We start from the raw sequence: 27,986 nt of genomic DNA on the forward strand, positions 1-27,986 counted from the left end.
CCACCTAATATCTCAATGCTACCATAGCAGCTCAGACTGGAGTTATGAGAAACATGCTTGTTGCCATGCCACTGTGGATGTGGATAAAAGTACGCAAAGGAGCTCTCACAACAGTCTAGCTTTCTGTCCTCCAACAAATTACTAGGATTGCTGGGGTGCCTTCCCAGGGAGGTGGCAGTAGCTCTAGGGAGCACAAACCTCTCAGGATGACACCATCCATGCTCCCACCACTGTTACTCAGCCAGTGTTCCTGCTGTTGCCACTCAGCTAGCCAGTCCAGACTGCTGCCGCCCATGCCAAAATGGTGCAGTCCAAAGCCGGGCCCTTCAGACCCAGAGCTGTTCGAGGTCCTCCTGCAAAGCCATCTACAGTCTCCTCCAGTGAAAGTCAGCAGCCTTCCACCAGCCATGCTGCAGTCACTGGGGTAGCACTGCATAGGGGCAGTAGGCCTGGAAAATGCACCAGCAAGACAGGCACCAAGGGAATACTCAAGGGTGAATAGTTCAGCTTTGTATGCATTATTGGAAGTGTTGTTGGATAAAGTTGTAATGGAATATTTTTTTGTTGGTGGCTTTTATTTCAAAATTTTGACCAAGAGGATGCTGTGTACCAGATGAATTGAAAGATGGGGAATTGTGGAGCAACTGTGACATGAGAAGGACCTCTCAAGGGAACCGGAATTTGTGTATCTGCTCATGGACAGCCCATCCCAGAGCAAAGATGCCCCTGTGCCTCCTCCCTTCCTCCATTCCTCCATCTCCTCCTCCTCTTTTTCCTCCCGAGGTAGCCTCTGAAAACCTGATGGCAAGGGCAAGGTTATGGAGGATGCAGCAGACTATCACAAATTTGGAGACAATCTTAGTGGACATTGGAGGGCTCCCGCCCAGCAGTCCAGGTAGCAGAATAGTTGGTTCAGCAAGTCAATGGCTTGCTCCATGACATTTCTGGTTGCTGCATGGCTCTGCATGTGAAGAAGAACTTTTTTATGCAGCAGGCAGTAATAACTTGGAACTCGCTGCCCACAAGGGTGGTGGAAGCAGAGACAATCAATGATTTCAAAAGGAAATTGGATGGCCACTTGAAGGAAATAAACTTGTAGGGCTACAGGGATCGAGCAGGGGAATGGAACTGACTGGATAGCTCCGTGGAGAGCCGGCATGGATGAGCCTAATGGCCCCCTTCTATGCCATAAATGACTCTATGACTCTCATTACAGGTGTGCTGTCCTCGTGTGTTTGGGTGGTGGAGGGGAGTCATTAGGCAGGTATAGAGTGGGTATCCCCTAAAATCCAGCAACCGGCCACTAGTTCTTCATGGTGGGCCAAAGATGGTGGCTATGGCTGACTGGCACAGGATTAGTGTATTGTGGCTGCTGCCAGTATTATGGACATTCACCCAGAGGATCTTCTGGGCATTGTCACACACTAACTGGATGCTAATGGAGTGGTACCCCTTGTAGTTGCAGTACATCTCCCTGTTAACATGTGGGGCCCGCAGAGCCACGTGTGTACAATCAGTTGCATCCTGCACCATTGGAATCCAGCCAACCTAGAAAATCCATATGTTTGCTCCTCCTGCTTCACAGAATTACAGAATTGTTACAGCACAGAAGGAGGCCATTCGGCCTGTCGTGTCTGCATTGGCTCTCCAAAGGAACAATTCACTTAGTGCCACTCCCTGGTCTTCTCCCCCTAGCCCTGCACTTTCTTCCTTTTCAGATAACAATCCAATTCCCTCTTGAATGCCTTGATTGGACCCAGCTCCACCACACTCTCAGGCAGTGCATTCCAGATCCTAACCACTCGCTGCGTGAAAAAGTTTTTCCTCATGTCACTATTGCTTCTTTTGCCAATTACCTTAAATCTGTGCAGTCTTGTTCTCGATCCCTCCACCAATGGGAACAGTTTTTCCCTATCTACCCTGTCCAGACCCTCGTGATTTTGAATACCTCTATCAAATCTCCTCTCAAAATTCTCTTCTCCAAAGCAACTTCTCCAATCTATCCATGTAACTGAAGTTCCTCATCCCTGGACCCATTCTCGTGAACCTTTTCTGCACTCTCTCCAATACCTGCACATCTTTCCTAAAGTGTGGTGCCCAGAACTGGACGCAATACTCCAGTTGAGGCCGAAGCAATGTTCCATACAAGTTTAACATAACTTCCTTGCTTTTGTACTCTATGCCCCTATTAATGAAACCTAGGATGCTATATGCTCTATTAACTGCTCTCTCAACCTGTCCTGCCACCTTCAATGATTTATGCACATATACACCCAGGTCCCTCTGCTTCTGCACTCCCTTTTGAATTGTACCCTTTATTTTAAATTGTCTCTCTGTGTTCTTCCTATCAAAATGAATCATTTCACACTTCTCTGCATTAAATTTCATCTGCCGCTTGTCTGCCCATTCCACCAACCTGTCTATGTCCTTTTGAACTTCTACACTACCCTTCTCACTGTTCACACTGTTTCCAAGTTTTGTATCATCTGAAAATTTTGAAATTATGCCCTGTACACCAGGGTCTAGGTCATTAATATAAATCAAGAAGAGCAAGGGTCCTAACACCGACCCTTGGAGAACTCTACCACAAACCTTCCTCCAGTCTGAAAAACTTGCAGAGTGAGCAAATCATTATGTCAACAGCAACTGGTTGGACAGTGAAACACACTCAGGGGCCTTCTGCACTATCTACCTGTTTCTTCTTGGCTGCCTGGCAGTCACCCATTCCCTTTCTCCCTGCATACTCCTAAGCTGCAGGATCACCACATCTATAAATGTGCTTCTCTCTGGTGAGTGAGAAGATGATGAAGCCCCTTCTATATAAAGCGCCTGTCACCTCCCTAATACAGCAATGGACAGTGAGACGATGCTAATGTCAGCTGCTCCTGCCTGGAAGGATCCGTGTCACATAAATTAACAGCCACCAGCAGCACAGTGAGGCTGCAGGTTGGGTTGCAGGATGTGCCACAGTTCAGTAACCAACTCCTTAGTGAAACGTAGAAACTTCAGGCACTGTTCCTATGTGAGGTGGCGGTAGGAGAAGTTCTCCTTAAAGACCCTTGGTGAGTAGGGACTTCTATAGACGGCCCTCCTGATCCTCCCTCCAGATCTGCTTCCCCTTTCTGCTGCCTGTGCTCCATATTCAAATCATGCTGAAGCCCAAGAGTGTTGTAGCTATTGAATCATTACTGAAGCAGACATTCTCCTGACAGGCCAACCAACTCCTTTGACCTTCTTGTCAAGATCCAGCATTTGAAAGTTCAGAAAGTTTACAAAACTCCTCCAATAACACAGGACACAGTAACTAACTGCACCAGCAAAAATAAGTCGAAAGTGCATCGCCTGGAAGTATAACTAGCACTAGTGGGGGTTCCTCATGCAGCTAAACGTAGTTCAGTTGGGCATGATTAAAAGAGGGTGTTAACTGAACCTGCAAGGTGCAAAAAGGCAGATTGTGAACCAAACCAGTGATAAAGGCTGTTGACATGCCAATTTTCCAACGCTGCAAGCTTCCAACATACACACTGCACGCCTGTGCTAGCGCCCTGTCAGTCAGGGCACACTGCGTAGACCATGCCAGAAGTGGCCAGAAGGGTTCTGTCCCCATTTTTTGAGTTTGGAGCTTCCATATCACTGGTACCAGCAGTGCTATGGAGCCCAATTTCATGGACAGTAAATTTTATAACAATGGTCAATGGTGAACCCAGCTGAAGTCAGTTAAATTAGCACAGGCCAGAGACTAAAAATTAACCTCTGTGGTGAGTAAAGTTCAGTCCTACACCAAATGATGTTTAGTTTTGATTAATATTCATTGGTCTCATCTCAAAATTGTTCTTTTTTTTTTAAACGTATTTTTTTCTGTAATTTGCTCTCTGCTCAATCAAACTCATTCATTTTGTTATATCATCAAAGTGATTTGTGTTTGTCTACTACATTTTTCTCAATCAATTTTTGTTTCTCTTTCTGTATATCTTTCTTTCCCTCCTTCTGTATGCCTGGTATTTGGTATATTTCTTGGGGTTTCTCTTGCTTTCTCTCTTATGTCTCATTTTTTTATGTCTTACACTATCTCTTACTCTCACCTCTTGTGGATACTGCCGACATAGGTAGAACCAGGAATGATGCTCAGCTAAGAGTTTGAGGAGCTAGGTCTAAATGAAAATGCAGGCCCTCAAAACTAATAATCTCTGAATTAATACCTAAGCCATGCATGCACTAATTGGCATCAAGTTAAACAGATTAGAAGGTTAACTGTGTGGCTGAAGGACTGGTTGTGAGGCAGGGGTTTTGCTTCAGGGACCACTGCACCAGTACTGGGGAAAGAGGGAGCTGGTCCATTGAGACGGGCTCCACTTAAACCCAGCTGGCACCAGTGTCCTGGTGAATCAAATAATTAGAGCAGTAAGTAGGGCTTTAAATGAATAAAGGTGGGCTGGGAGGATTCAGGAAAAGGCAATTTAAAAAGCAGCAAGGGAAATGTCAAGGCTCTAGAGCAGAGTGGCATTTTGCATAAAAAACAAGCCGAGTGGGTCAGGAAGGGGCAGTGGGAGTAACAAAGGTAATAGGGCATTAGTGACTAAGGTGACATCAGGGAAAATTAGAAAAATGTTAAAGCTAAAGGCACTGGCTGAACTTTAAATAGCCCCCCGCCGTGGGTTCCCGACGTCGAGAGCTTGGTAAAATCCAGCTCACAGTGTCAGCTTGGATAAAAATTGGCTTAAGGTCAGAAAACAGTGAGTCACAGTTAAATTGTTATTTTTCAGACTGGAGAATGGCAGACAGTGGTGTTCCCCAAAGTTCAATGCTAGGACTACTGCTTTTTTTATTTATATAAATGACTTGGATATTGGAATACAGAGTAAAATTTCAAAATTTGCTGATGATACCAAACTTGGAGGTATGGCATATAGTGGGGATGATTGACTGCAATAGGACATAGATAGGCTAGCAGAATGAGCAGACAAGTGGCAGATGAAATTTAATGCAGAGAAGTGTAAGGTGATGCATTTTGGCAAAAGGGATAGGGAGAGGCAATAGAGACTAAATGCTACGGTTCTAAAGAGTGTACAGGGAAAGAGGGACCTGGAGATTCATGTGCATAGATCTTTGAAGGTAGCAGGACAGATTGAGAGAGTAGTTAGCAAAACATATGGGATCTTGGGCTTCATAAATAGAGGTATTGAGTACAAAGCAGGGAAGTTAAGCTGAACCTTTAGACAGCTCTGGTTAGGCCACACCTAGAGTACTGCATCCAGTTCTGGTCACCACACTTTAGGAAGAATGTGAGGATCCTTGAGAGGGTGCAGAGAAGATTTACCAGAATGGTTCTACAAATGAGGGATTTTAATTACAAGGTTAGATTGGCGAAGCTGAGGTTGTTCTCCTTGGAACAAAGGAGATTGAGAGAGATTTGATAGAGGTGTACAAGATTCTTCCCAGTTTGGATAGGGTAGATAAAGAAAAGCTGTTTCCCAATGGCTGATGGTATAAGGACTAGAGGGCACAGATTTAAGGTTTAGGGCAAAAGATGCAGGGGAGATGTGAGGAAGAACTTTTTTATGCAGCAAATGGCAATGACCTGGATCTCGCTGCCTCCAAGGATGGTGGAAGCAGAGACAATGAATGATTTCAAAAGGAAATTGGATGAGCACTTGAGTGAAATAAACTTACAGGGCTATGGGGAGAGAACCTGGGAACGGGACTGATTGGATTGCTCTACAGAGAGCTGGCATGGATTCAATAGGCCAAATGGCCTTTGTTATGCTAATGTGTTTTGTTGAATGATAATTTTCTTTGTTCCATTGGCTGGATATCTGAATTTGTATTTTTTAAAAGTCATCCGTTCTTAAGATGATCACCTAGTTTGCTACACTGTATCCTACATTGCAAAGGACTGTGAAGAGAGAGACAAAATGTCTGCTAAAACCCAGTAAGAACCAAAACCCAGGAAGTTTAAGGGAACTGCTAGTTCTCTTTCTTTCAACAAGAGGAAGAAATACTGCTAACTGTTATGTTTGAATGAGTGAGTGACTGTCATGTGACAAGCCACTCCCCATCTGTGATTTTTAAGCTGGGTTTTTTTCTGCAGCAGAGGAGAAGCAACTGGATTCTGGCATGAACAGACCCTAAGTGGGGGTCCCTCTCCCTCTCTCTCTCTCTCTCTCTCCATTACTGCTTGAAAGCTTTCAAATCCTACTTGTTGACTGATCACTTTTGCATACTCTGGCTACAATCAGAAACCCTGTTGGATAAATCATCCACATCACTGTCTCCAAAGGGACCTACCAAACCAGTCATCTACCTCTTCAAACTAAAAGCCTCAGCACCACTGAATTCAGCGAGAAGCCAGCTGAATCACCAAACTCTATAGAATGTATAGCTTTTTTATGGACTTTAACTCAACCAATTTACCTTTCCCCACTCTGTAATCTATTTGTGTGTGTGTAAACCTCTAGTGTGTGTATAAAACTGAAAGTTGGTGCACTGTTTATAACCTTATTAGTTCGGTTTAGGTACAATAAAGTTAATCTCTTTCTTTGTCAACTCAAGAAAACTTGTCCAATTGGTTCTTGTTGTGGTCATAGCAAGTAAATATCAAACACCTACTGAATTGGCGAATACATCCACTTTAAGAAAGAATTAAACCTACTGTGGTCAAACAAGGAGAGGGAAAAGAGGGAAGTCCTTCAACCCTTCCTCACTTGACCGTAACACCTTCTTCTGTGCCCTTATAACTTTATGACTATGACTCTATGTCTATGACTAGTATAAATAAGGAAATTAAAGGCACATGTAATAAGAGTAATACAATAATTATGGTCACTTTAACCTTCATATAGACTGGGCAAACCGAATTTGCAGTAATAGAGTAAAAAATGAATTCATGGAATATATACAAGGTAGTTTTCTAGATCAGTATGTCGAGGTACCAATTAGGGAATAGGCTATTTTAGATCTAGTATTGTGCAATGAGAAAGGGTTAATTAATAACTGTGAGGTAAACGGGCCTCATGGGAAGAGTGACCATAATATGATAGAATTGTGTATTGAGTTTGAAAGTGTTTATGTCCGAAACTAGGGTTTTTAAAAAATTTAAACAAGGCAAATTACATAGGTATGAGGAGTGAATTGGCTAAGGCAGATTGGAAAGCTATATTAAAAGATAATGATGGTAGCCAAGCAATGGCTAGCATTTAAAGAATTAATACATAATTTGCAACAAATATGCATTCCTTTAAGGCACAAAAACTCCTCAGAAAAGATGGTCCAACCATGGCTAACAAGGGGAGTTAAAGCTAGTATTAGATCAAACGAAGAGGCTTATAATGTTGCCAAAAAAGTAGAAGGCCTGAGGATTGGGAGGATTTTAGAATTCAGCAAAGGAGGACCGAGAAATTGGTAAGGAAAGAGAAAAGGGAATATGAGAGTAGACTAGCAAGAGACATAAAAACAGATTGTAAACATTTTTATAGGTATATGAATAGGAAGAGATTAGTGAAAGTAAACGTGGACCCATTAGCAGCAGAGACAGGTAAAATTATAATCAGGAATAAGGAGGTGGCAGAGACATTAAACAAATACTTTATATTTGTCTTCACAGTAGAAGATGTAAAAAATATTACAGAAATAATGGGGAGCCTAGGATCTAACGAGAATGAGGAACTTAAAGAAACAAGTATAAGAAATAATTCTGGAAAATTTAATGGGACTAAGTGGCGACAAATCCCCAGAATCTGATGACCTGCATCCAAGGGTTTTAAAAGAGATGATAGATACATTGGTTTTGATCTTCCAGAATTCGTTAGATTCTCAAACATTTCCCAAGGATAGGGAGGTAGCAAACATAACCCCACTATTTATGAAAGGAGAACTAGAGAAAATGAGGAAAAATAAGGCAGTTAGCCTAATAGCAGTACGAGGCAAAATGCTAGAATCTATTATTATGGACATGGTAACAGGGCTCTTAGGAAATTATAATATGATTAAACAGAGTCAACAAGGTTTTACGAAAGGGAAATTCTATTTGACAAGTCTGTTAGAGTTTTTTGAGGATGTTACCAGTAAGATGCATAAGGGGGAACCAGTAAATGTAGTGTATTTGGATTTTCAAAAAGTATTCGATACGGTGCCACACAAAAGGTTATTACACAAAATTAGGTTTCATGGGAATGGGGGTAATATATTAGCTTGGATTGAGGATTGGTTAATCAACAGAAATCAGAGAGTAGGAATAAGTGAGACATTTTCGGATAGCCGGCTGTAATTATCGGGATGACACAAGAATCAGTACTTGGGCATCCGATATTTATGATCTATATTAATGACTTAGATGAGGGGATTGAGTGTAAAGTATCCAGGTTTGCAGATGATACAAAGTTAGGCGGGAAAGTAAGCAGTGAGGAGGACGCAAAGAGGCTGCAGAGGGATATAGACAGGTTGGGTGAGTGGGCAAGAACATGGCAAATGGAATACAACATGGAAAAGTGTGAAGATATCCACTCTGGTAGGAAAAATAAAAAGCAGAATATTTTTTGAATGGTGAGAGACTGGGAAATGTTTGCATTAAGAGGGGCCTTGTTGTCATTGTACATGAATTAGAGGAAGTTAATATGCAGGTTCAGGAAACAATTAGGAAGGCAAATGCTATGTTAGCTTTTGTTACAAAGGGATTGGCATATGAGTAAAAGAAGTCTTACCACAATTATACAGGACATTGGTGAGGCCATGTCTGGAGTCCTGTGTGCAGTCTTGGTCTCTTTACCTATGGAAGGACATACCAGTCCTAGAGGGAATGCAACAAAGGTGCACTAGACTGGTTTGTGGGATGAGGGGATTGTCCTATGAGGAGAGATTGAATAGACTAGGCCTATATTCCCTGGAGTTTAGAAGAATGAAAGGTGATCAAAGGTGGGTGAGCTTGCAGCATGGGTTGGTACCTGGGATCTCGATGTAGATTTCGGAGACATGGGTAGAGCAGGGGCAGGAATGGTTGTTGCAGGTTCCGGGATTTAGATGTTTCAGTAAGAACAGAGAAGATGGTAAAAGAGGGGGGGGGGGTGTGGCATTGTTAATCAAGGAGAGTATTACAGCGACAGAAAGGACGTTTGAGGACTCGTCTACTGAGGTAGTATGGGCCGAGGTTAGAAACAGGAGAGGTGAGGTTACCCTGTTGGGAGTCTTTTATAGACCTCCGAATAGTTCCAGAGATGTAGAGGAAAGGATAGCGAAGATGATTCTCGACAGGGGCGAGAGTAACAGGGTAGTTGTTATGGGGGACTTTAACTTTCCAAATATCGACTGGAAATACTATAGTTCGAGTACTTTAGATGGGTCAGTTTTTGTCCAGTGTGTGCAGGAGGGTTTTCTGACACAGTATGTAGACAGGCCAACCAGGGGCGATGCCACATTGGATTTGGTACTGGGTAATGAACCCGGCCAGGTGTTAGATTTAGATGTAGGTGAGCACTTTGATGATAGTGATCACAATTCGGTTAGGTTTACCTTAGCGATGGGCAGGGACAGGTATATACCGCAGGGCAAAAATTATAGCTGGGGGAAAGGAAATTATGATGCGATTAGGCAAGATTTAGGATGCGTAGGATGGGGAAGGAAACTGCAGGGGATGGGAACAATCGAAATGTGGAGCTTATTCAAGGAGCAACTACTGCGTGTCCTTGATAAATATGTACCTGTGAGGCAGGGAGGAAGTTGTCGAGCGAGGGAGCCGTGGTTTACTAAAGAAGTTGAAGCGCTTGTCAAGAGGAAGAAGAAGGCTTATGTTAGGATGAGACGTGAAGGCTCAGTTAGGGCGCTTGAGAGCTACAAGCTAGCCAGGAAGGATCTAAAGGGAGAGCTAAGAAGAGCAAGGAGAGGACACGAGAAGTCATTGGCGGATAGGATCAGGGAAAACCCTAAGGCTTTCTATAGGTATATCAGGAATAAAAGAATGACTAGAGTTAGATTAGGGCCAATCAAGGATAGTAGTGGGAAGTTGTGTGTGGAATCAGAGGAGATAGGGGAAGTATTAAATGAATATTTTTCGTCAGTATTTACAGTAGAGAAAGAAAATGTTTTTGAGGAGAATACTTTTAGTTTAGAAATACTTTTAGCACTGAAACAGGCCCTTCGGCCCACCGAGTCTGTGCCGACCATCAACCACCCATTTATACTAATCCCATATTCCTACCACATCCCCACCTGTCCCTATATATTTCCCTACCACCTACCTATACTAGGGGCAATTTTATAATGGCCAATTAACCTATCAACCTGCAAGTCTTTGGCATGTGGGAGGAAACCGGAGCACCCGGAGGAAACCCACGCAGACACAGGGAGAACTTGCAAACTCCGCACAGGCAGTACCCAGAATCGAACCCAGGTCCCTGGAGCTGTGAGGCTGCGGTGCTAACCACTGCGCCACTGTGTGATTCAGGCTACTAGGCTAGATGGGATTGAGGTTCACAAGGAGGAGGTGTTAGCAATTTTGGAAAGTGTGAAAATAGATAAGTCCCCTGGGCCAGATGGGATTTACCCTAGGATTCTCTGGGAAGCTAGGGAGGAGATTGCAGAGCCTTTGTCCTTGATCTTTATGTCGTCATTGTCGACAGGAATAGTGCCGGAAGACTGGAGGATAGCAAATGTTGTCCCCTTGTTCAAGAAGGGGAGTAGAGACAGCCCTGGTAATTATAGACCTGTGAGCCTTACTTCGGTTGTGGGTAAAATGTTGGAAAAGGTTATAAGAGACAGGATTTATAATCATCTTGAAAAGAATAAGTTCATTAGAGATAGTCAGCACGGTTTTGTGACGGGTAGGTCGTGCCTCACAAACCTTATTGAGTTTTTCGAGAAGGTGACCAAACAGGTGGATGAGGGTAAAGCAGTGGATGTGGTGTATATGGATTTCAGTAAGGCGTTTGATAAGGTTCCCCACGGTAGGCTATTGCAGAAAATACGGAAGTATGGGGTTGAAGGTGATTTAGAGCTTTGGATCAGAAATTGGCTAGCTGAAAGAAGACAGAGGGTGGTGGTTGATGGCAAATGTTCATCCTGGAGTTTAGTTCCTAGTGGTGTACCGCAAGGATCTGTTTCGGGGCCACTGCTGTTTGTCATTTTTATAAATGACCTGGAAGAGGGTGTAGAAGGGTGGGTTAGTAAATTTGCGGATGACACGAAGGTCGGTGGAGTTGTGGATAGTGCCGAAGGATGTTGTAGGATACAGAGGGACATAGATAGGCTGCAGAGCTGGGCTGAGAGATGGCAAATGGAGTTTAATGCGGAAAAGTGTGAGGTGATTCACTTTGGAAGGAGTAACAGGAATGCAGAGTACTGGGCTAATGGGAAGATTCTTGGTAGTGTAGATGAACAGAGAGATCTTGGTGTCCAGGTGCATAAATCCCTGAAGTTTGCTACCCAGGTTAATAGGGCTGTTAAGAAGGCATATGGTGTGTTAGCTTTTATTAGTAGGGGGATCGAGTTTCGGAGCCACGAGGTCATGCTGCAGCTGTACAAAACTCTGGTGAGACCGCACCTGGAGTATTGCGTGCAGTTCTGGTCACCGCATTATAGGAAGGATGTGGAAGCTATGGAAAGGGTGCAGAGGAGATTTACTAGGATGTTGCCTGGTATGAAGGGAAGGTCTTACAAGGAAAGGCTGAGGGACTTGAGGTTGTTTTTGTTGGAGAGAAGGAGGAGGAGAGGTGACTTAATAGAGACATATAAGATAATCAGAGGGTTAGATAGGGTGGATAATGAGCGTCTTTTTCCTCGGATGGTGATGGCAAACACGAGGGGACATAGCTTCAAGTTGAGGGGTGATAGATATAGGACAGATGTGAGAGGTAGTTTCTTTACTCAGAGAGTAGTAAGGGCGTGGAACGCCCTGCCTGCAGCAGTAGTGGATTCGCCAACTTTAAGGGCATTTAAGTGGTCATTGGATAGACATATGGATGAAAATGGAATAGTGTAGGTCAGATGGTTTCACAGGTCGGCGCAACATCGAGGGCCGAAGGGCCTGTACTGTGCTGTAATGTTCTAGTTCTAATTCTAATTCTAATTTAAACTTCATATAAAATTCTTAAGGGGCTTGACAGGGTAGATGCTGAAAAAATATTCCCCTGGCTGAGGAATCTAGGATACAGGGTCACAGTCTCAGAATAAAGGGTTGGCCTTTTAGGACTGAGATGAGGAGAAAGGTTGTGACTCTTCGGAATTCTCTACCCCAGAGGGCTGTGGATGCTCAGTCACTGAGTATATTCAAGATAGAGGTCGATAGAATTTTGAGTATTAAGGGATATGGGATAGTGCAGGAAGGTGGAGTTGAGGTAGAAGGTTAGCCATGATCTTAATGAATGGAGAAGCAGGCTGAAAGGGCCAAATGACCTACTCATGCTGCCACTTATGTTCTTATGCCTCAAGCATACAGATTTCTGATAGCAGATAAAATTATCTTTGAGACCTGGAGGCTGGAACTTAATTGTTTTTCTGCCCTCAACAAGGGAATGGGGCTTGAGGTTGGGAAGATGTAGTTAGTTGAAAGAAAGTGGGGAATAAAACCTTACTTTGGAGCTAAAATGGAGTAAGGAGCCAGCTCAGCATGAAGTGGGGAAGGTGGTAGCATTTGATATGGATTCAGGTGACACTGAAAGACTGGGATTGGGGAGGCTGGGTCAGAGATGACAAAAGAGGGAAGGTGGGGGATTGGTTGCAAATTGATAAGGTGACATGAGGATTTGTTCCTGGTGATTACTCGAGCAATAGTACAATAACATGGTTCGCACAGACTATCATATCTCTTGGTTGAAAACAGCTTGGAGTCCTTAGCCAGTGATCTGATTGGTCTGTCGTAATCAAATCACTAGCATCTCTAATCAGTAACATTGAAGGCTGACTACAAATTGTGTAGTGTTACAGACCCAACATTTTAATACTATAGATTATTGCATAATAGCAACACAACTACATTTGTTCAGTAAGCATTTTTTGATTTTGCCAGATATCAGTTTATGAACATTTTACTATGAGAATATGGGAAGCTTTCAGCTGAACTCTTTTGCTATAAGTTGGCAAGTTAAATTGCTAGTTTTAACCCCAGTAAGATTTTCTAACAATCAACTTGATGACAACCCTGATATGCTTCTCATTCATTAATGTGCTGGTTCAGTTCTCCATCGGGATTGCAGCCGCTGATATGTGAGGAACTGTTTTTTAACCACTAGCCCACTCACCCATGAAAATATGTGCTTTTTTAATCCCATAAACTGACCTATTTTACCCACATTGCTCATTGCTATTCATGGTCTATTAACCATTTGTTTTTCTTTCCTGTCAGCATTGATGCACGCATTGGTCTTTGGAAATGTAACTGCTATCATTCAGCGCATGTACTCCAGATGGTCTCTGTATCACCACAGAATTAAAGATCTAAAAGATTTCATTCGGGTCCATCATCTGCCAAAGCAGCTAAAACAGCGAATGCTGGAGTATTTTCAGACTACATGGTCTGTCAATAATGGAATTGATGCTAATGAGGTATTTTCCTTCTTATTTTAAATTTGCAACCATGAAATAATACTTTGACATATTACTGGAAATGAATTTGAAATTTAAAGTTATGAATATTTTAAACATAACCACATCTTTCTCTCTGTGTGATTGGTTCCTGATTTTTCCACCGTCCTGTCCCCTCGGACTGTCAGGTAGTTGCATTCTGGACAGGAGTCAGAAGATCTTGCATTTGAATACCAATATGGTTCACTGATGTGTATCCTACTGAGTATCATATGGGAAGGAAACAAAAGACCGCAGAGACTATGGGGGTGAATTTCCATGAGGGTTCCCTTGCAGAAATTCAGCCCCATGTGTACTGTGTATCACAGGCAATCTGAATTTTATCCTTGCTCAATGTTCACAGATGTCTAATTTCCAGCAGGGGTCATTGGACTTTAATCAGCAACAGTAATAGTGACTGATTTCTCCCTCCCTTCTGATCATAGCGATCCTGAGGTCAATTGGAGTACCCGCAACATTATTAACCTGGTTGAGGCTAGCTAACTCAATACATAACAGATATTGAACCTGAAACCTGCATGATGTAAATGGGTCAATTCCACATCACACAATCCATATATCTGCTCGGTAATTGGGAATCACCTATGCCATATACATAGAAGAAGGTAGAGTGATGTCCTGTATGTCACTCTTAATCCCTTGTGTCTACCTTATATTTTTTTTCATACATTTTCATTTGTACACATACAGCAGGAAAGCATTCATAAATAATAAAATATTTCCTTGCTTTATTGATGAAACATAATTTTCTTTATATTTATTGGTAGTGTAGCATGTGAACTCTTCTGTTGCTTCCCATTGCTACCATTTTTCTGGTCTATATTCCTTCTTGTGTCTGTGTTATTTTCTCTCTGCTATTGTTACTTTCTTTCTGATATAATTTAGCTCTTTCCAACGTTTCTTTCACTTTCTTCATCTGTTTCTATGTTATTCTGCTTCACTGATTCCATGGACTAATAATTCAGTAGGTTGTATTTCCAAAGGGTGCTTCAAGAGAGTGCTACATGACAACCTTTATTCCTGGAAGGCCTATTCCTTAGAACAGGGTCATTGTTCATTACTGAGTTTACTTTTCTTTGGCCTTCAATGGCCATTTCATGAAAGGGGCCCTTCGACGCCAAAGCATTGAAATGAAAAACATGGCAGAGTTTGCGTGTGCCATCTTGTGCTTCTGTGACAGGAAATACCTCATGCAAGTAACGAGTATATCACAGTACACTCCTGGTGTGAAAATGGGACTCTATCAGTACTGGCATAGGAAGGTAGATAGCTATGGCACTGTCAAGAAACAAGCAAGGCCACATCAAGGCCATTCACAACTCTTACTTCTATTAATTTTTTTTTATTCGTTCGGGGGATGTAGGCATTGCTGGTTAGGAGAGCATTTATTACCCATCCCTGATTGTCCTTGAAAAGGTGGTGGTGAGCTGCATTCTTGAACCGCTGCAGCCCTTGGGGTGTGGGTACACCAACAGTGCTGTTATGAAGGGAGTTCCAGGATTTTGACCCAGCGACAGATTTAGAATGGTGATATAGTTCCAAGTCAGGATGGTGTGTGGCTTGGAGGGGAACTTGCAGGTGGTGGTATTCCCATGCATCTGCTGCCCTTGGCCTTCTAGGTGTTAGAGGTCGCGGGTTTGGAAGGTGCTGTCGAAGGAGTCTTGGTGAGTTGCTGCAGTGCATCTTGTAGATGGTACACACTGCTGCCATTGTGCATCGGTGGTAGAGGAAGTGAATGTTGAAGGTGGTGGATGGGATGCTAATCTAGTGGGATGCTTTGTCTGGATGGTGTCGAGCTTCTTTAGTGTTGTTGGAGCTGTATCCATCCAGGCAAGTGGAGAGTATTCCATCACACTCCTGGCTTGTGCCTTATAGATGGTGGACAGGCTTTGGGGAGACAGGAGGTGAGTTACTTGTCGCAGAATTCCCAGCCTCCGACCTGCTGTTGTAGCCACAGCCTTTTATGTGGCTGGTCCAGTTCAGTTTCTGGTCAATGGTAACCCCCAAGATGTTGATAGTGGGAGATTCAGCGATGATAATGCCATTGAACGTCAAGGGGAGGTGGTTAGATTCTCTCTTGTTTGAGATGGTCATTGCCTTGCACTTGTGTGGTCATAGAGTCATAGAGATATACACCACAGAAACAGGCACTTCCGCCCATCGTGTCCGTGCCAGCCATACAGCACCCAACTATTCTAATCTCATATTCCTGCACTTGGCCCGTAGCCCTTTATACTATGGCGTTTCGAGTGATCATCTAAATACCTCTTAAATGTCATGAGGGTTCCTGCCTCCACCACCTCTTCAGGCAGCGCGTTCCAGATTCCAACCACTCTCTGGGTGAAAAAATGTTTCCTCAAATCTCCCCTAAACCTCCTGCCCCTTACCCTAAATCTATGTCGCCTGGTTCTTGACCCCTCCGCTAAGGGAAAAAGTTTCCTCCTATCTAACCTATCACTGCACTTCATAATCTTGTACACCTCAATCATGTCCCCCCTCAGCCTTCTCTGCTCCAAGGAAAACAACTTTAGCCTTTTCAGTCTCTCTTCATAGCTGAAATGCTCCAGCCCAGGCAACATCCTGGTGAATCTCCTCTGCACCCTCTCCAGTGCAATCACATCCTTCCTATAGTGTGGTGACCAGAACTGTACACAGTACTCCAGCTGTGGCCTAACTAGCATTTTATATAGCTCCGTGGTGCGAATGTTACTGGCCGCTTATCAGCCCAAGTCTGGATGTTGTCCAGGTCTTGCTGCATATGGACATGGGCTGCTTCGGTATCTGAGGAGTCGTGAATGGTGCTGACCATTGTGCAATCATCAGCGAACATCCCCACTTCTGACCTCATGATGGAGGGAAGGTTATTGATGAAACAGCTAAAGATGGTTGGGCCTAGGACACTACCCTGAGAAACTCCTGCAGTAATGTCCTGGGACTGAGATGATTGACCTCCAACAACCACAACATCTTCCTTTGTGCTTGGTATGACACCAACCAGTGGAGAGTTTTCTCCAAATTCCCATTTACTCCCGTTTTTCTAAGGCTCATACGAACATACGAATTAGGAGCAGAAGTAGGCCATTCGGCCCATCTTGCCTGCTCCACCATTCAATAAGATCATGACTGACCTGTTTGTGTCTTAAATTCCACACTCCTATCTACGCCCGATAACCTTTGATTCCCTTGCCCAGCAAGAATCCTCTGCCTTCAAAATATTCAATGACCTCGCCTCCACCAACTTCTAAGGCAGAGAATTCCAAAGTTACACAAATGGGATAGATTTTGAACAAATCTAGCAACTGAAAACTGGGCATCCATGAGGCGCTGTGGGCCATTAAACAGCAGCAGAATTGTATTCAACCACAATCTGTAACCTCATGGCCCACCATATGCCCCACTCTACCATTACCATCAATCTGGGAGACCAACCCTGGTTCAATGAAGAATGCAGGAGGGCATGCCAGGGTTGACAGGGCTGGGTTTGCCGTTGTCGTTTCCGATGCCTAGGTCGATGACAGGTGGTCCGTCCAGTTTCATTCCTTTTCTTAGGCCTTGTAGCAGTTTGATATAACTGAGTGGCTTGCTAGGCCATTTCAGAGGGCATTTAAGAGTGAATCACATTGCTCTGCGTCTGGAGTCACATGCAGGCCAGACCAGGTAAGGACAGCAAATTTCCTTCTCTGAAGGACATTAGTGAACCAGATGGGCTTTTACAACAATTGACAATGGTTTCATGATCACCACTAGACTAGATTTTTAATTTCAGATGTATTAATTAAAATCAAATTCCACCATCTGCCATGGTGGGATTCGAACCCATGTCCCCAGAGCATTAACCTGGGGCTCTGCGTTACTAGTCTAGTGAAATTAGCACTACACCACTGCCTCCCCAGTAAATGTTTCACTTGGAAGTACAAATTATTGAATAATTCACTCATTCACAAAGAAATGCACACTATTGAATCACCTGCACTGCTGTACTAATTAAAGAAGGCTTTTACATGTTCAAATCAGGTTTTTTATGGACTTACTAAACAAAAAATTGAGATAGCCAAGTGAAGGCGGCTAAGCATGGCAAAAAGATTATGGACTATACAAATAAGGTCACAGCATATTCTCCGATATGGACGTGAGTCTTCAATGAGTATTTTATGTGTCAGTGTCACTTTCAGAACTAGTACTCTCCAGAGGGCTGGACTGCTTCTTCATCTGCCTCAGATTTGTTTATCTCTTCAGCCATTTCCATCGAGAGACACTACCCATTGTGATGTAACAAATACAACACACATTAATTTTGGAAATCATATTAGATAGCACCCCCACACCTTGGAACAGTCTATACAATTAAATCTCTGCAAGAATTTGCCTGATGATTTGTGTAGCCGAACCATGCATTTCATGGTCGCTCTGTTCTTCTGTTGTCATTGGATACTATTTAGCTGTAAATAGCCACAGTTCCAGTACATACACAAAAGAGGTTATTTGGGCTCCTTGTTTAAAACTGCACCTACTGGAAGTGAATTCAGCAGAGAGGTCAGTGGGTGTTGTAGGATTTGACCTCCCTGTCTGAATTTCCAATATGCACTCTCAGCAGGTGAAGTTTCATGTCAGGAATGTTAGTTTGTAAAATTTACTCAAAAGTCTCCAAGAAGCCAAGGATATGGCCTTCCTGTCACATATGGAAGATATTAAACACCTGAATTGTGGAAAATACAGGAAGTATTGATTATCATTTTCTGCTTGTTCTTTCTTTTTTCTTTCTTTCTTTTGGGCCTCCTTATCTCGAGAGACAATGGATACGTGCCTGGAGGTGGTCAGTGGTTTGTGAAGCAGCGCCTGGAGTGGCTATAAAGGCCAATTCTGGAGTGACAGGCTCTTCCACAGGTGCTGCAGAGAAATTTGTTTGTCGGGGCTGTTGCACAGTTGGCTCTCCCCTTGCGCCTCTGTCTTTTTTCCTGCCAACTACTAAGTCTCTTCGACTCGCCACAATTTAGCCCTGTCTTTATGGCTGCCTGCCAGCTCTGGTGAATAGACTGCTTGTAGACTATTTGGAATTACATGGAGCAATGACTCTTCCTGTTGATGTAGGACAGTACAGATGCTTGAAGTGCATATGGCTGTGGTCAATACAGCCCTGAATCAAAGAGAAAGCTATATTTTTTGAAAACTGCATCTGCTGCTCCATCTGCTGCTGCTATATGTTAAAGTGAATTTTAGTCTCTGAATGCCTAAGCACAGTATTAGGATCAGGTGAGGAGGGGGGGTGGAAGGGCTCCCCTCTTGTCCTTCTCCTTGTTTGATCGCAACAGGTTTTATTTCTTTTTTAAAGCGAATGTGCTTGCTAATTCAGTGAGTGTTTACCTATTTACATGCTATTTACATAAAATAACAAATCTGACAGGTTTTCTTGAGTTTATCAAAGAAAGAAGTTGTACTTAAACCGATCTAAGTAAAACAATAAACTACGCTCCAACTTTCACACATGCACATGCGAGAGAGGAACTCTACTTGGGTCTCTTCTGATCCATGTCCAGTTGCTTGTCTGCTGCAGAGAGAGAAGAGGCAGCTTAAAACACACAGATGATAGGCCTGTCACATGATGGCTCAATTTGTATTTCCTCTTACAACTTAATTAGGTCATGTCTAGGAATTCCCTTCTCTCAATCAGGGTTCCATTGTTCAAGTGATTACGTTTGAGTGGTTCGTCTCCAACAGCTTAATGTCCTAAGTGTTTGCCTTTAAATATCTTGTTAATGGGGACTAGCCAGGTGATGCACTCCAAACTTCCCAAGTCATTGTTCTGGAGGATACTGGCTGGACTATTTGACTTCTTCTCGATGCATTGGAATGAAGGGGATTTTGATGCAAATTTCAGTGGCCATTTTAACTACTAGCAGTCACATTTTTAAAAATTTAATTCAGGTTTCCAGCTGATGAATTAAAAAAATCATCATCTGGCATAGCATATGTTCGTGATACCTTCACACCACGTGGAATGAAATGTTTTGGTCAGCTATGTGGCCTGGTCCAATCGACACCTTCTCCTTTGTTATCCCTTGCCCCACCCCCACCTCACTTGCTTATAATCTGTGACTTTTCTAATATTTGTCAGTTCTGAAGAAGGGTCACTGACCCGAAACGTTAACTCTGCTTCTCTTTCCACAGATGCTGCCAGACCTGCTGAGTGATTCCAGCATTTCTTGTAGGTTACTTAAGCTTTAGCGAACTCGTTCTTTGCATGATTTACCACTAGGTCAGCCGACAGTAACCTTTGGAAGAGGACTTCTAACTGATCTAGGTGGTCCCCCCAGGTGTCACTGTACACTAACAAATCATCCAGGTACAAGACACAGTTGGGTAGGCCAGCCACTACCTGGTTCATCAGCCTTTGGAAGGTGGCTGAGACATTTCTTAATCCAAATGGCATCACGTGGCACAGGAATAAGCCGTCTGGGGTGACAAAAGCCGAGATCTCTTTAGCTCGGGGTGTTAAGGGAACCTGCCAATCTCCTTTTAACACATCCATCTTGGTTATGTAGGTGGCATTTCCTACTCTATCAATACAGTCTTCTAGGCAGGGAATTGGGTAGGACTCAGCTCTGGTTACTGCATTATCCTTCCTGTCATCGTACAGAGCCTTGTTGAGCCATCGGGCCTGGGCAAAAGCACAACTGGGGAACTCCAGCTGCTCTGGCTGGGCTCAATCAGCTTGTGCTCCAGCATATACTCAATTTCCTCCCGAACCTAGGTCAGTTTCCTGGACCTAGGCAATAGGGATTTTGCTTTATGGATGGGGTCCTTGTTTGTGTTCCTCTTTGTTCTGTGTTTCAATAGGAGAGTACGGTGTCTAATTTCCCTAACATTTTGGTGTAGCTAACCAGACGGTAGGAGGTTAAATTTGGGAATCCTCAAGGCCTCTCTCTAACTCGTCCTCACTGTCCCTTTCATCCTGCTCTTTCCTGACTGCCTGTCAGACCTGTGCTCGTTTATCCTTTTATGTTTTCACCAGGGGCCCCACACAATCCACCAGCACTCTGCTGAATGGTTCTCCAAAAGCCGGTATGAGAATTAGGGGTGTTGGTTTTATTGCAGGTTAGGGCTTCCCCACAATCTGGCACATGTGGCAAGTTTCACAGAATATCACCACATCCTTTTGGAGCTGCGGCCAGTAAAAATGCTGTCTTATGCAGGCTTGTTTTTTTCTGATACCGACATGTCCAGCTATTGGAATTTCGTTGGCTGTTCTCAATATTTCCTTATGGTACTTCGGTGGCACAACTACCTGGTGGACCACTGTCCACTCTTCCTCCGCAGGTCTGTGAGGAGGTCTCCACAACCTCATCAGCCCCTCATTCTTTAAATAGTAGCACTCTGGAATGCCCTTCACTTCAGTTTCAGTTTGGGCAGTCTGTGCTAACTTTTTTAACACTGGGTCAGCTTGCTGAGCCTCAATCAAGGAAGACCTACTTAACAGTTCCTTTGGGTCCTTCAACTTCCCGAAGAAGGTTTCAGATAACCAGACAGTAGTGTCATCCATCTGTAGTGCCTGTTCAGCCTCCTCTGACAGAGCTGGTTTGGCCATGGACCAGTTCACCACAAAATCAGGGAAAATGCCAGGGACCTTCTCCTATAACTGTTCTGTCTCCCTGACCTCTTTAGGTCTCTCTAAAACCACTGGGGAAGCTACCAACTTCGCCCCTGCCAGATCTTTACCCAGAGTGGTTTGACCCTGTCCACAGGTAAACTAGGGACAATCCCCATGGTTACTGGTCCTAAAACAAGGTCACACTCCAGGTGCACCTGATATAAAGGTATGGGCATTTACTTTCCTCCGATACTGTTTACTAATATTCAATGCACTCTCTGGGGGAAAGATCATGCCATTTGCCAGCTGAGGGATTGGGTGGCCCTGCATCCCTAAGTATGACTATGGGCTTTGTTGACTGAATCTTAGGGTATGGAGTCACTTTTCCTTTGGACACAAAATCCTGGAAACTCTCAGGGATTTTGTTAAGTTCTCCCTTACTATTAGTATGTTTGCTGGCTCTTACTGCCACAGTTAAAGCCACAGCCTGCTCTAGTGTGCTTTCCATCAGGACTAATTTTCCTACACTGCTCTGGTGTACCCTGATTAATCCTACGGGTTTTCCCCGTAATTTCCAGCAGTCAGCTCGAAGGTGACCTGCCTTATTACAATGGAAACATAGGCTTTCAGGCATCACTCCTGTTCTCAGCACTGTCCTTTTTGGCTTGAGGAGGGCCCCCTGAGTTTCCAGTTTTCTCTTCTCACCCAGGGCTGCTAAGGCTCCTATCACCATCCCACCTTCTATCCTTTTCAGGTTTTAGGAGGTGACAAGGGAAGGATTTCCCTTGGGGCAAGGGCACATGGACAAGTGTATAGTCATCAGCCAGGATTGCTGCCTGCCTGGCTGTTGGAACATTTGTTCCTCCACGTGGGTTCTAATTGAAAGGGGAAGCGAGTTTTTCAACTCCTTGAGAAGGATCATCCCTCTGAGGTTTTCATAGGTGGGCTCTATCTCAGGGCTGTCCAACCTTTTTGCATGGGGGCAGGGTCACATTACAATTTTTGTCTTATATAGGAGGCTGGTGAGACAGTTTCGGAAAGATAAAGACATTAAAAATTTATCTTATTATAAATCAAAACAGTAAATGTGCATTTTTGTGGAGAAGCTTTAAATGAGAAGATTAATTTATTGACTTACTTTCTCATCACTATGTTGGACACTGATTTAGTGAGATACCTGGCATTTCTTTGCTTGCACAAGTAGTGAGTGTTTGCCCGCATACTTGTTGCAATGATGCGGAGCATTCCAGATAGATGTCCGTTTGTCAGGAGTGATCTTGATCACTCTATCTGCCCCCTTTCTCTCTCTCTCTCTCTCTCTCTCTGTCTGTCTCTCCCTCTCTCTCTGGCTTTCTGTCCCTGTGACCCCTCTCTGTGTTGTTTCCCCCCGTCCCGCGTTGTTCTCACCCTGTGTCTACCATCTCTCTGCCTCCCTCTTTCTATCTCTGTCCCCCCCTTTCTTTGTTGCCCCTCTTTCACTCTCTGTCCCCCCAGTTATCTCTATGTTCCCCCTCTTTCTCTCTCTTTGCTCTTTTCTCTCCCTGCTCTCTCTCTCTCTGCCCCCCTCTCTCTCACTGCCCTCTCTCTCTCTCTCTGCCTCCTCTCCCACTCTGGTCCCTCTCTCTGCCCCCTTCTCTCTCTCTTCCCCCTCTCTCTCCCTCTCTGCTCCCCCTCTCTCTCTCTCTGTCCCCCTCTCTCACTGTCCCCTTTCTCTCTCTCCCTCTCTATCCCCCCGCACTCCTTCTCTGTCCTCTCTTTCTCTCTGTCCCCCTCTCTCTCTTTGTCCCTCTCTGTCCCTCCCCCCATCTCTCTCTCTCTGCCCTCTCTCTCTGTCCTCCTCTCTCTCTATCTCTCTCTCCCCTTCCTCTCTGTTCCCCCTCCCTCTCTCCCTGTGACAGTTGCAGGGAGCACTCTGTACAGCTGCTTTGTGGTTGGCCAGTTTTTTTAAAATCACACTGAGTTTCACAGCTGACAGATGCTTTGCGTGGTAACAGCGGTTTCCCAACTTTGGACAGATTCGGGGTTTTCCAGTGGCCTTTTTTAAAAAAGAGTCTGAAAACCCCGAATCTGCCCGAAGTTGGAAAACCTCTGTTACCGCTCAAAGCACCTGTCCGCTGTGAAGCTCAACGCAACTTTTTTTTAAAAAAGCCAGTCTGGAAGAAGCCAATGGAAATTTTCTCATCTCTGAAATACATCCGCGGGCCAGATGAAAACCTTTGGTGGGTCGAATCCTGGCCTGCGGGCTGGATGTTGGACAGCCCAACTATCTTAAGCACCCGTATCCATCGGTCAAAAGCGAGTTGTTTAACTCTTGCGAATTCAGTTCAGGTTGATTTCAGAGAGTTCAAGAACTTTTCGCTGTATGCTCATATGCGCTCAGGATAGCATTTTTGGTCATCTCATTACTTGATAAACTCTCATCAGATAACAGTGAATAAACCTCATGTGCACTTTTCCTGTTAATTTGCTTTGCAGTAGCAAGGTCCAGCCTGCTGCTGTCCACTTCAACTGTTTTTAAGCTTTTCAAAAGAGATGAAAAATGCTTCCACATCCCCCTCATTGGACTTTGGCATCAATTTGGAGAACTTTAAGAGCTCAGCACTCAGTCCTGAGTTAGGGGTAGTTGCCTCACCTTGGGTCTTCCCCCATTCAGTTCGAGCAGCCTAAACTCCCCCTGGATAGCTCTTTCTTTTTTCCCTTTCCTGAAACACTTCCTCCTCCTTTTTCTTTTTCTTAGAATTCTAACTCTAGTCTCCACTGTTCCAGCTGTATCTTGGCTAATGTAACTCTGTCTGTTTCAATTCTAAACCTGTCTCTGGTTCTTCAGTTTCAATTTCAAAATGGTTGGCCACAAGTTTTAGATCTTGGGTTTCTTAATTTTTGGACAGATGGTAATCTGTAAATGCCCAGCTATACTCCTTAACTCTTCCACAGATAGGTCTTTTAAACTGTCCCCAGTTACTTCACTCTGTTGTAGGAAGATACTGGCCTCAAATGTGGACATTTTAGTACTCTCGCACTGAAAACCACAAGAAAACCTGCATTCAGGTTATTAAAATTTTTGCTAGTGATCAATTTGGTTTTTCACTTCCAATTTCTCACCTGTCTTTGGGTTTTGATCCCGGATGAGTGCCCCCAAATATCTGTTACGATCAGGTGATGAGGGGTCGAAGGGCTCCCCTCTTGTCCCTCCTTGTTTGACCGCAACAGGATTTATTTCTTTTTTTAAAGCAAATGTGCTTGCCAATTCAGTGAGTGTTTAACTATTTATGTGCTCATAAAAGAGCCAATCGGACAGGTTTTCTTGAGTTTAACAGAGAAAGAGGTTTATTGTACTTAAACCGATCTAAGTAAATAATAAACTATGCACCAATTTTCTCTGTCTCTCTCACACACACACAAACACACACGTGCATGGGTTTCAGACACACACACAAAAATAGGTTAGAGTGTGGGGAAGGATAGATTGGTCAGATTAGAGTCCATAGCAATAAAAAGGGGTATACAGTCTGTGGAGTTTGGTAACTCTGTCATCTTCTGGCTGAACCCAGTGGTCTTGAGGCATCCGTCTTGTAGATGTAGCCACCAGATTCAGTGGTCCTGCTGGAAAACTAAAATGTGAATGAGTTTGTATACAGGGTCTCTGTCTGACACAGTGATGGTCTTAGGAGGTTATGGCCAGCAGGCAGGGTTCAAAAGTTGTCAGGTGGACTGGGGAGAAAGAGAAGGGGAGAGAAGGGGACCCCACTTGGGTCTCTTCTGATCAGTGTTCAGTTGCTTGTTTGCTACAGAGAGAGGAAAGCCAGCTTAAAACACACAGAGGTGGGCCTGTCACATGATTGCTCAGTGTGCATTCCCTCTTGCAACTTAATTAGATCATGTCTAAGAATTCCCTTCTCTCAATCAGGGCCCCATTGTTCAAGTGATTACCTTTGAGTGGTTCGTCTCCACCAGTTTAATGTCCCAAGTGTTTTCCTTTAAATGTCTTATCAATGGGAACTGGCCAGATGATGCACTCCAAACTTCTCAAGTCATTGATCTGGAGGGAACTGGCCAGACAACTTGACTCCCTCTCGATTATTGAAATGTAGGGGATTTTGGTGGCCATTTTAGCTGCTAGCTGTCTGTTCCTTTTTCCTTTTTTAAAATTTAATTCAGATTGCCAGCTGATGGATTTTTAAAAATCATCATTCGGCATAGCATGTGTTCGTGACAACAGCATCTGTTATCTGTTTGGTGGATTAGTGCACAGGAAGCTGGCTGGTTCTAGATAATTCAGATTATTGCCTAGAAAAACCCTGTATTGAAGAAGTTCTGGATTGTAATCACTTTCCACAGTAAATGCAATGTTGATGTCAGACTGTGCCTTCAGTTTTGGGACTGTGAAGTTGACATTTTTTTGATAGCCTCCCTATTCAAACATAGTTCCCTGAAACAGCTGTAAGATCAAAGTGTCTGCTTGTCAGGCAGGACATTCAGTGTGTGGGATATGGGTGAGTTCAGCATGTGTGTACCTGATGTCCCCTCACCTTGTTAGCTGCCCTGTCCTGGTCCTGTTGCCCTCCAGCCTTCTTGGTGAACGACTGCATGCTGTAGCCATGCTGTTTAATGGGGAGAACAAGGCTTCTTTAAACAGTTTACTATCTCCTCAACTCTTTCCGTATGATTCTACCTCTGTCTTACTCCTTGTCTCCAACACAAGGTCCTTTCAGGCATAATGTCTGCATACTTTCATTAAGTTGAACAAGCACTTAGCAACCTAAACACAACTCAAGTATGCAAGTTATAGTTTGTGTATTGTTACGGCCACATAGTTAGATTCGAGTGGTTCCCACTATTCAATTCCCACCTGACCGCAGCAAGTGTGTTTTTTAATTAGGGCTTAATCCCTTGGTGTTTTATTTGTCAAATAAACAGACAGCAATAGGTTTTCTTGTAGGTTTAAAACAGAAAAGCAATTGGTTATTGATTAATATGTCTTATACTGAAATTGTCACAACCTCATCCACTCACACATTTGCTTACACACACGCACACACACACAAAGAGGCAGATAGAGAGGAAAAAAGGGGCAAGCAATTATAAGTGGGGTTAGGTTTCAGGTGGGGAGTCACGGTAAATCTGTTGAATTCTCTTGGAAGTTGAATTCTTGTTGGTGGGAGTCCTGAGGTAATTGTAGATTTCTCTCTCGGTTGAAAATTCAGTTGAAGATAGTGGATCACTTCTAGTTCACTGCTGTATAAAGTGTAGATGTAAAATTCTACAGTAATGCATGTGCATTCTGGTTTGCTGGAAACAGGTTTCTGATGGTGCTTTCTTTAGGGGTCTCTCTCTAGACTGCTTTTTCAGGTAACACTTTGGTCTCAGAGACATCACCCCCATGGTCCAGGATGTGGCTACTTCACACCTTCTTTTCTTCAGATGAAGACATTCAATTCTGGAATGTTTTAAGATGGGTGCAATTGACACCTCTTAGCTTTGAAAATTTTCCTTTGTCCCTGTCAGACAGTTTGAATATACAAAGGACAAGCCTTTTTTTCTTCGCTGGCCATTTTGGAGCATTGTTCACTTTTTAAAAGAAAGGTCCATTTTTTAAAAGACAAAGTCAGTTTTTATAATTTTTTCAGATTTGTTCCATAATTTGTGTCATTGCACTTCTTGTGTACATGACAGTATAAAAGACAATAAAGCCAGAGAGTACATTCAATGGTATGCAGATGACATATAATTGTTCCTTTAAGTTGGATATGAAAAATTATTCTGCATTAAAGCTGAATTTATCTGTGTGGTCAGTTTAATACAATGAGCACTTGTTAACTTTTCACTCTTTATGGACATATAACAGCAAATTTAGTGTGACTCCACTTCCAACACAGAACAACACTAGATAGGAGCACAGCTTGAAGATACAACACTATAGTCCTGATTTCTACACTCTTGCTCTTGTCTTGCAATTCTCCCAGCTGGGAGTGCAGCATAATAAAATTTCTCCTCTAATTTTAAGTGTTATTTAAAATGAATGGTTGAAGTGCAGCGGAAAATAACTTCTGTTATAAATGGATCAAAAGTATGCATACAACGTGATGCCAGAGTGAAGATTTAGTAAACTTTTACAAATTAGGATCTGTAAGCTTCAAATAGCAGAGTAGTCCTGATTTATCATTTAATTATATAGTTCATTCCCATTAACAGGCACCTAATTTTAACCTCTGGATCACAATCAATACAGGAGGTTTACTGCTGATATTTAACTCAAGTAGTCTATAGATACATGATTACTATGATTCATAGTTCAAAAAAATTGCACAGCCTCAGTAATAGTTGTAGGTGTAATGTGTATATAAGATGTACTGGTTAATATCCTGACTGCAATATTATGTTTTCTCTCTATATTTTATATATATATATATATCATTTCTCATAAGTGTTGGTTCACTTTTAGTTGGTGACTCAATTTTTTTCCATACTATTTTCTTTCTGTAAGAATAGAACTGTGTATCATAAAAATACTGTGGTAGGTATCAGAACACTTAATAGATATGTAATATATGTATAGCCGTTTAAATATATAGGGGGATGAAATACCACTTAGTCAAGCAAAGTGTCCTGTTTTCACAAAAACATTGTCCATTTCTCACAGGAATAGACATGAATAGAAATCTTCTGGTCTAATGTCATAATCTTGGAATCTCCCATTTCCTCCCCCACCCACCCCCACTACAACTTGGAACAATCCAAGCCCAAAACTCAGCAGCACTAATTCTGGCAGCAAGAAAATTGGTGTCACTCATGAGATATATGAATGTCATTGAAAAACTAGAAACAAAAAACAGAT

At 43.2% G+C, this 27,986-nt stretch overlaps 1 protein-coding gene across 1 annotated transcript in view; it reads left to right on the plus strand.

Annotated features, from left to right (window-relative positions):
* The window catches only part of kcnh8 (potassium voltage-gated channel, subfamily H (eag-related), member 8), a 533,200-nt gene that overhangs the window by 364,501 nt on the left and 140,713 nt on the right, over positions 1 to 27,986 (plus strand). The window contains exon 9 of the mRNA XM_068011912.1: positions 13,328 to 13,527. Coding sequence (XP_067868013.1) covers positions 13,328 to 13,527 — 200 coding nt within the window. The remainder of the gene's footprint in view (positions 1 to 13,327; positions 13,528 to 27,986) is intronic.

The sequence above is a fragment of the Heterodontus francisci genome, chromosome 2 (genome assembly GCF_036365525.1).
Source record: "Heterodontus francisci isolate sHetFra1 chromosome 2, sHetFra1.hap1, whole genome shotgun sequence".
NCBI lineage: Eukaryota > Metazoa > Chordata > Chondrichthyes > Heterodontiformes > Heterodontidae > Heterodontus > Heterodontus francisci.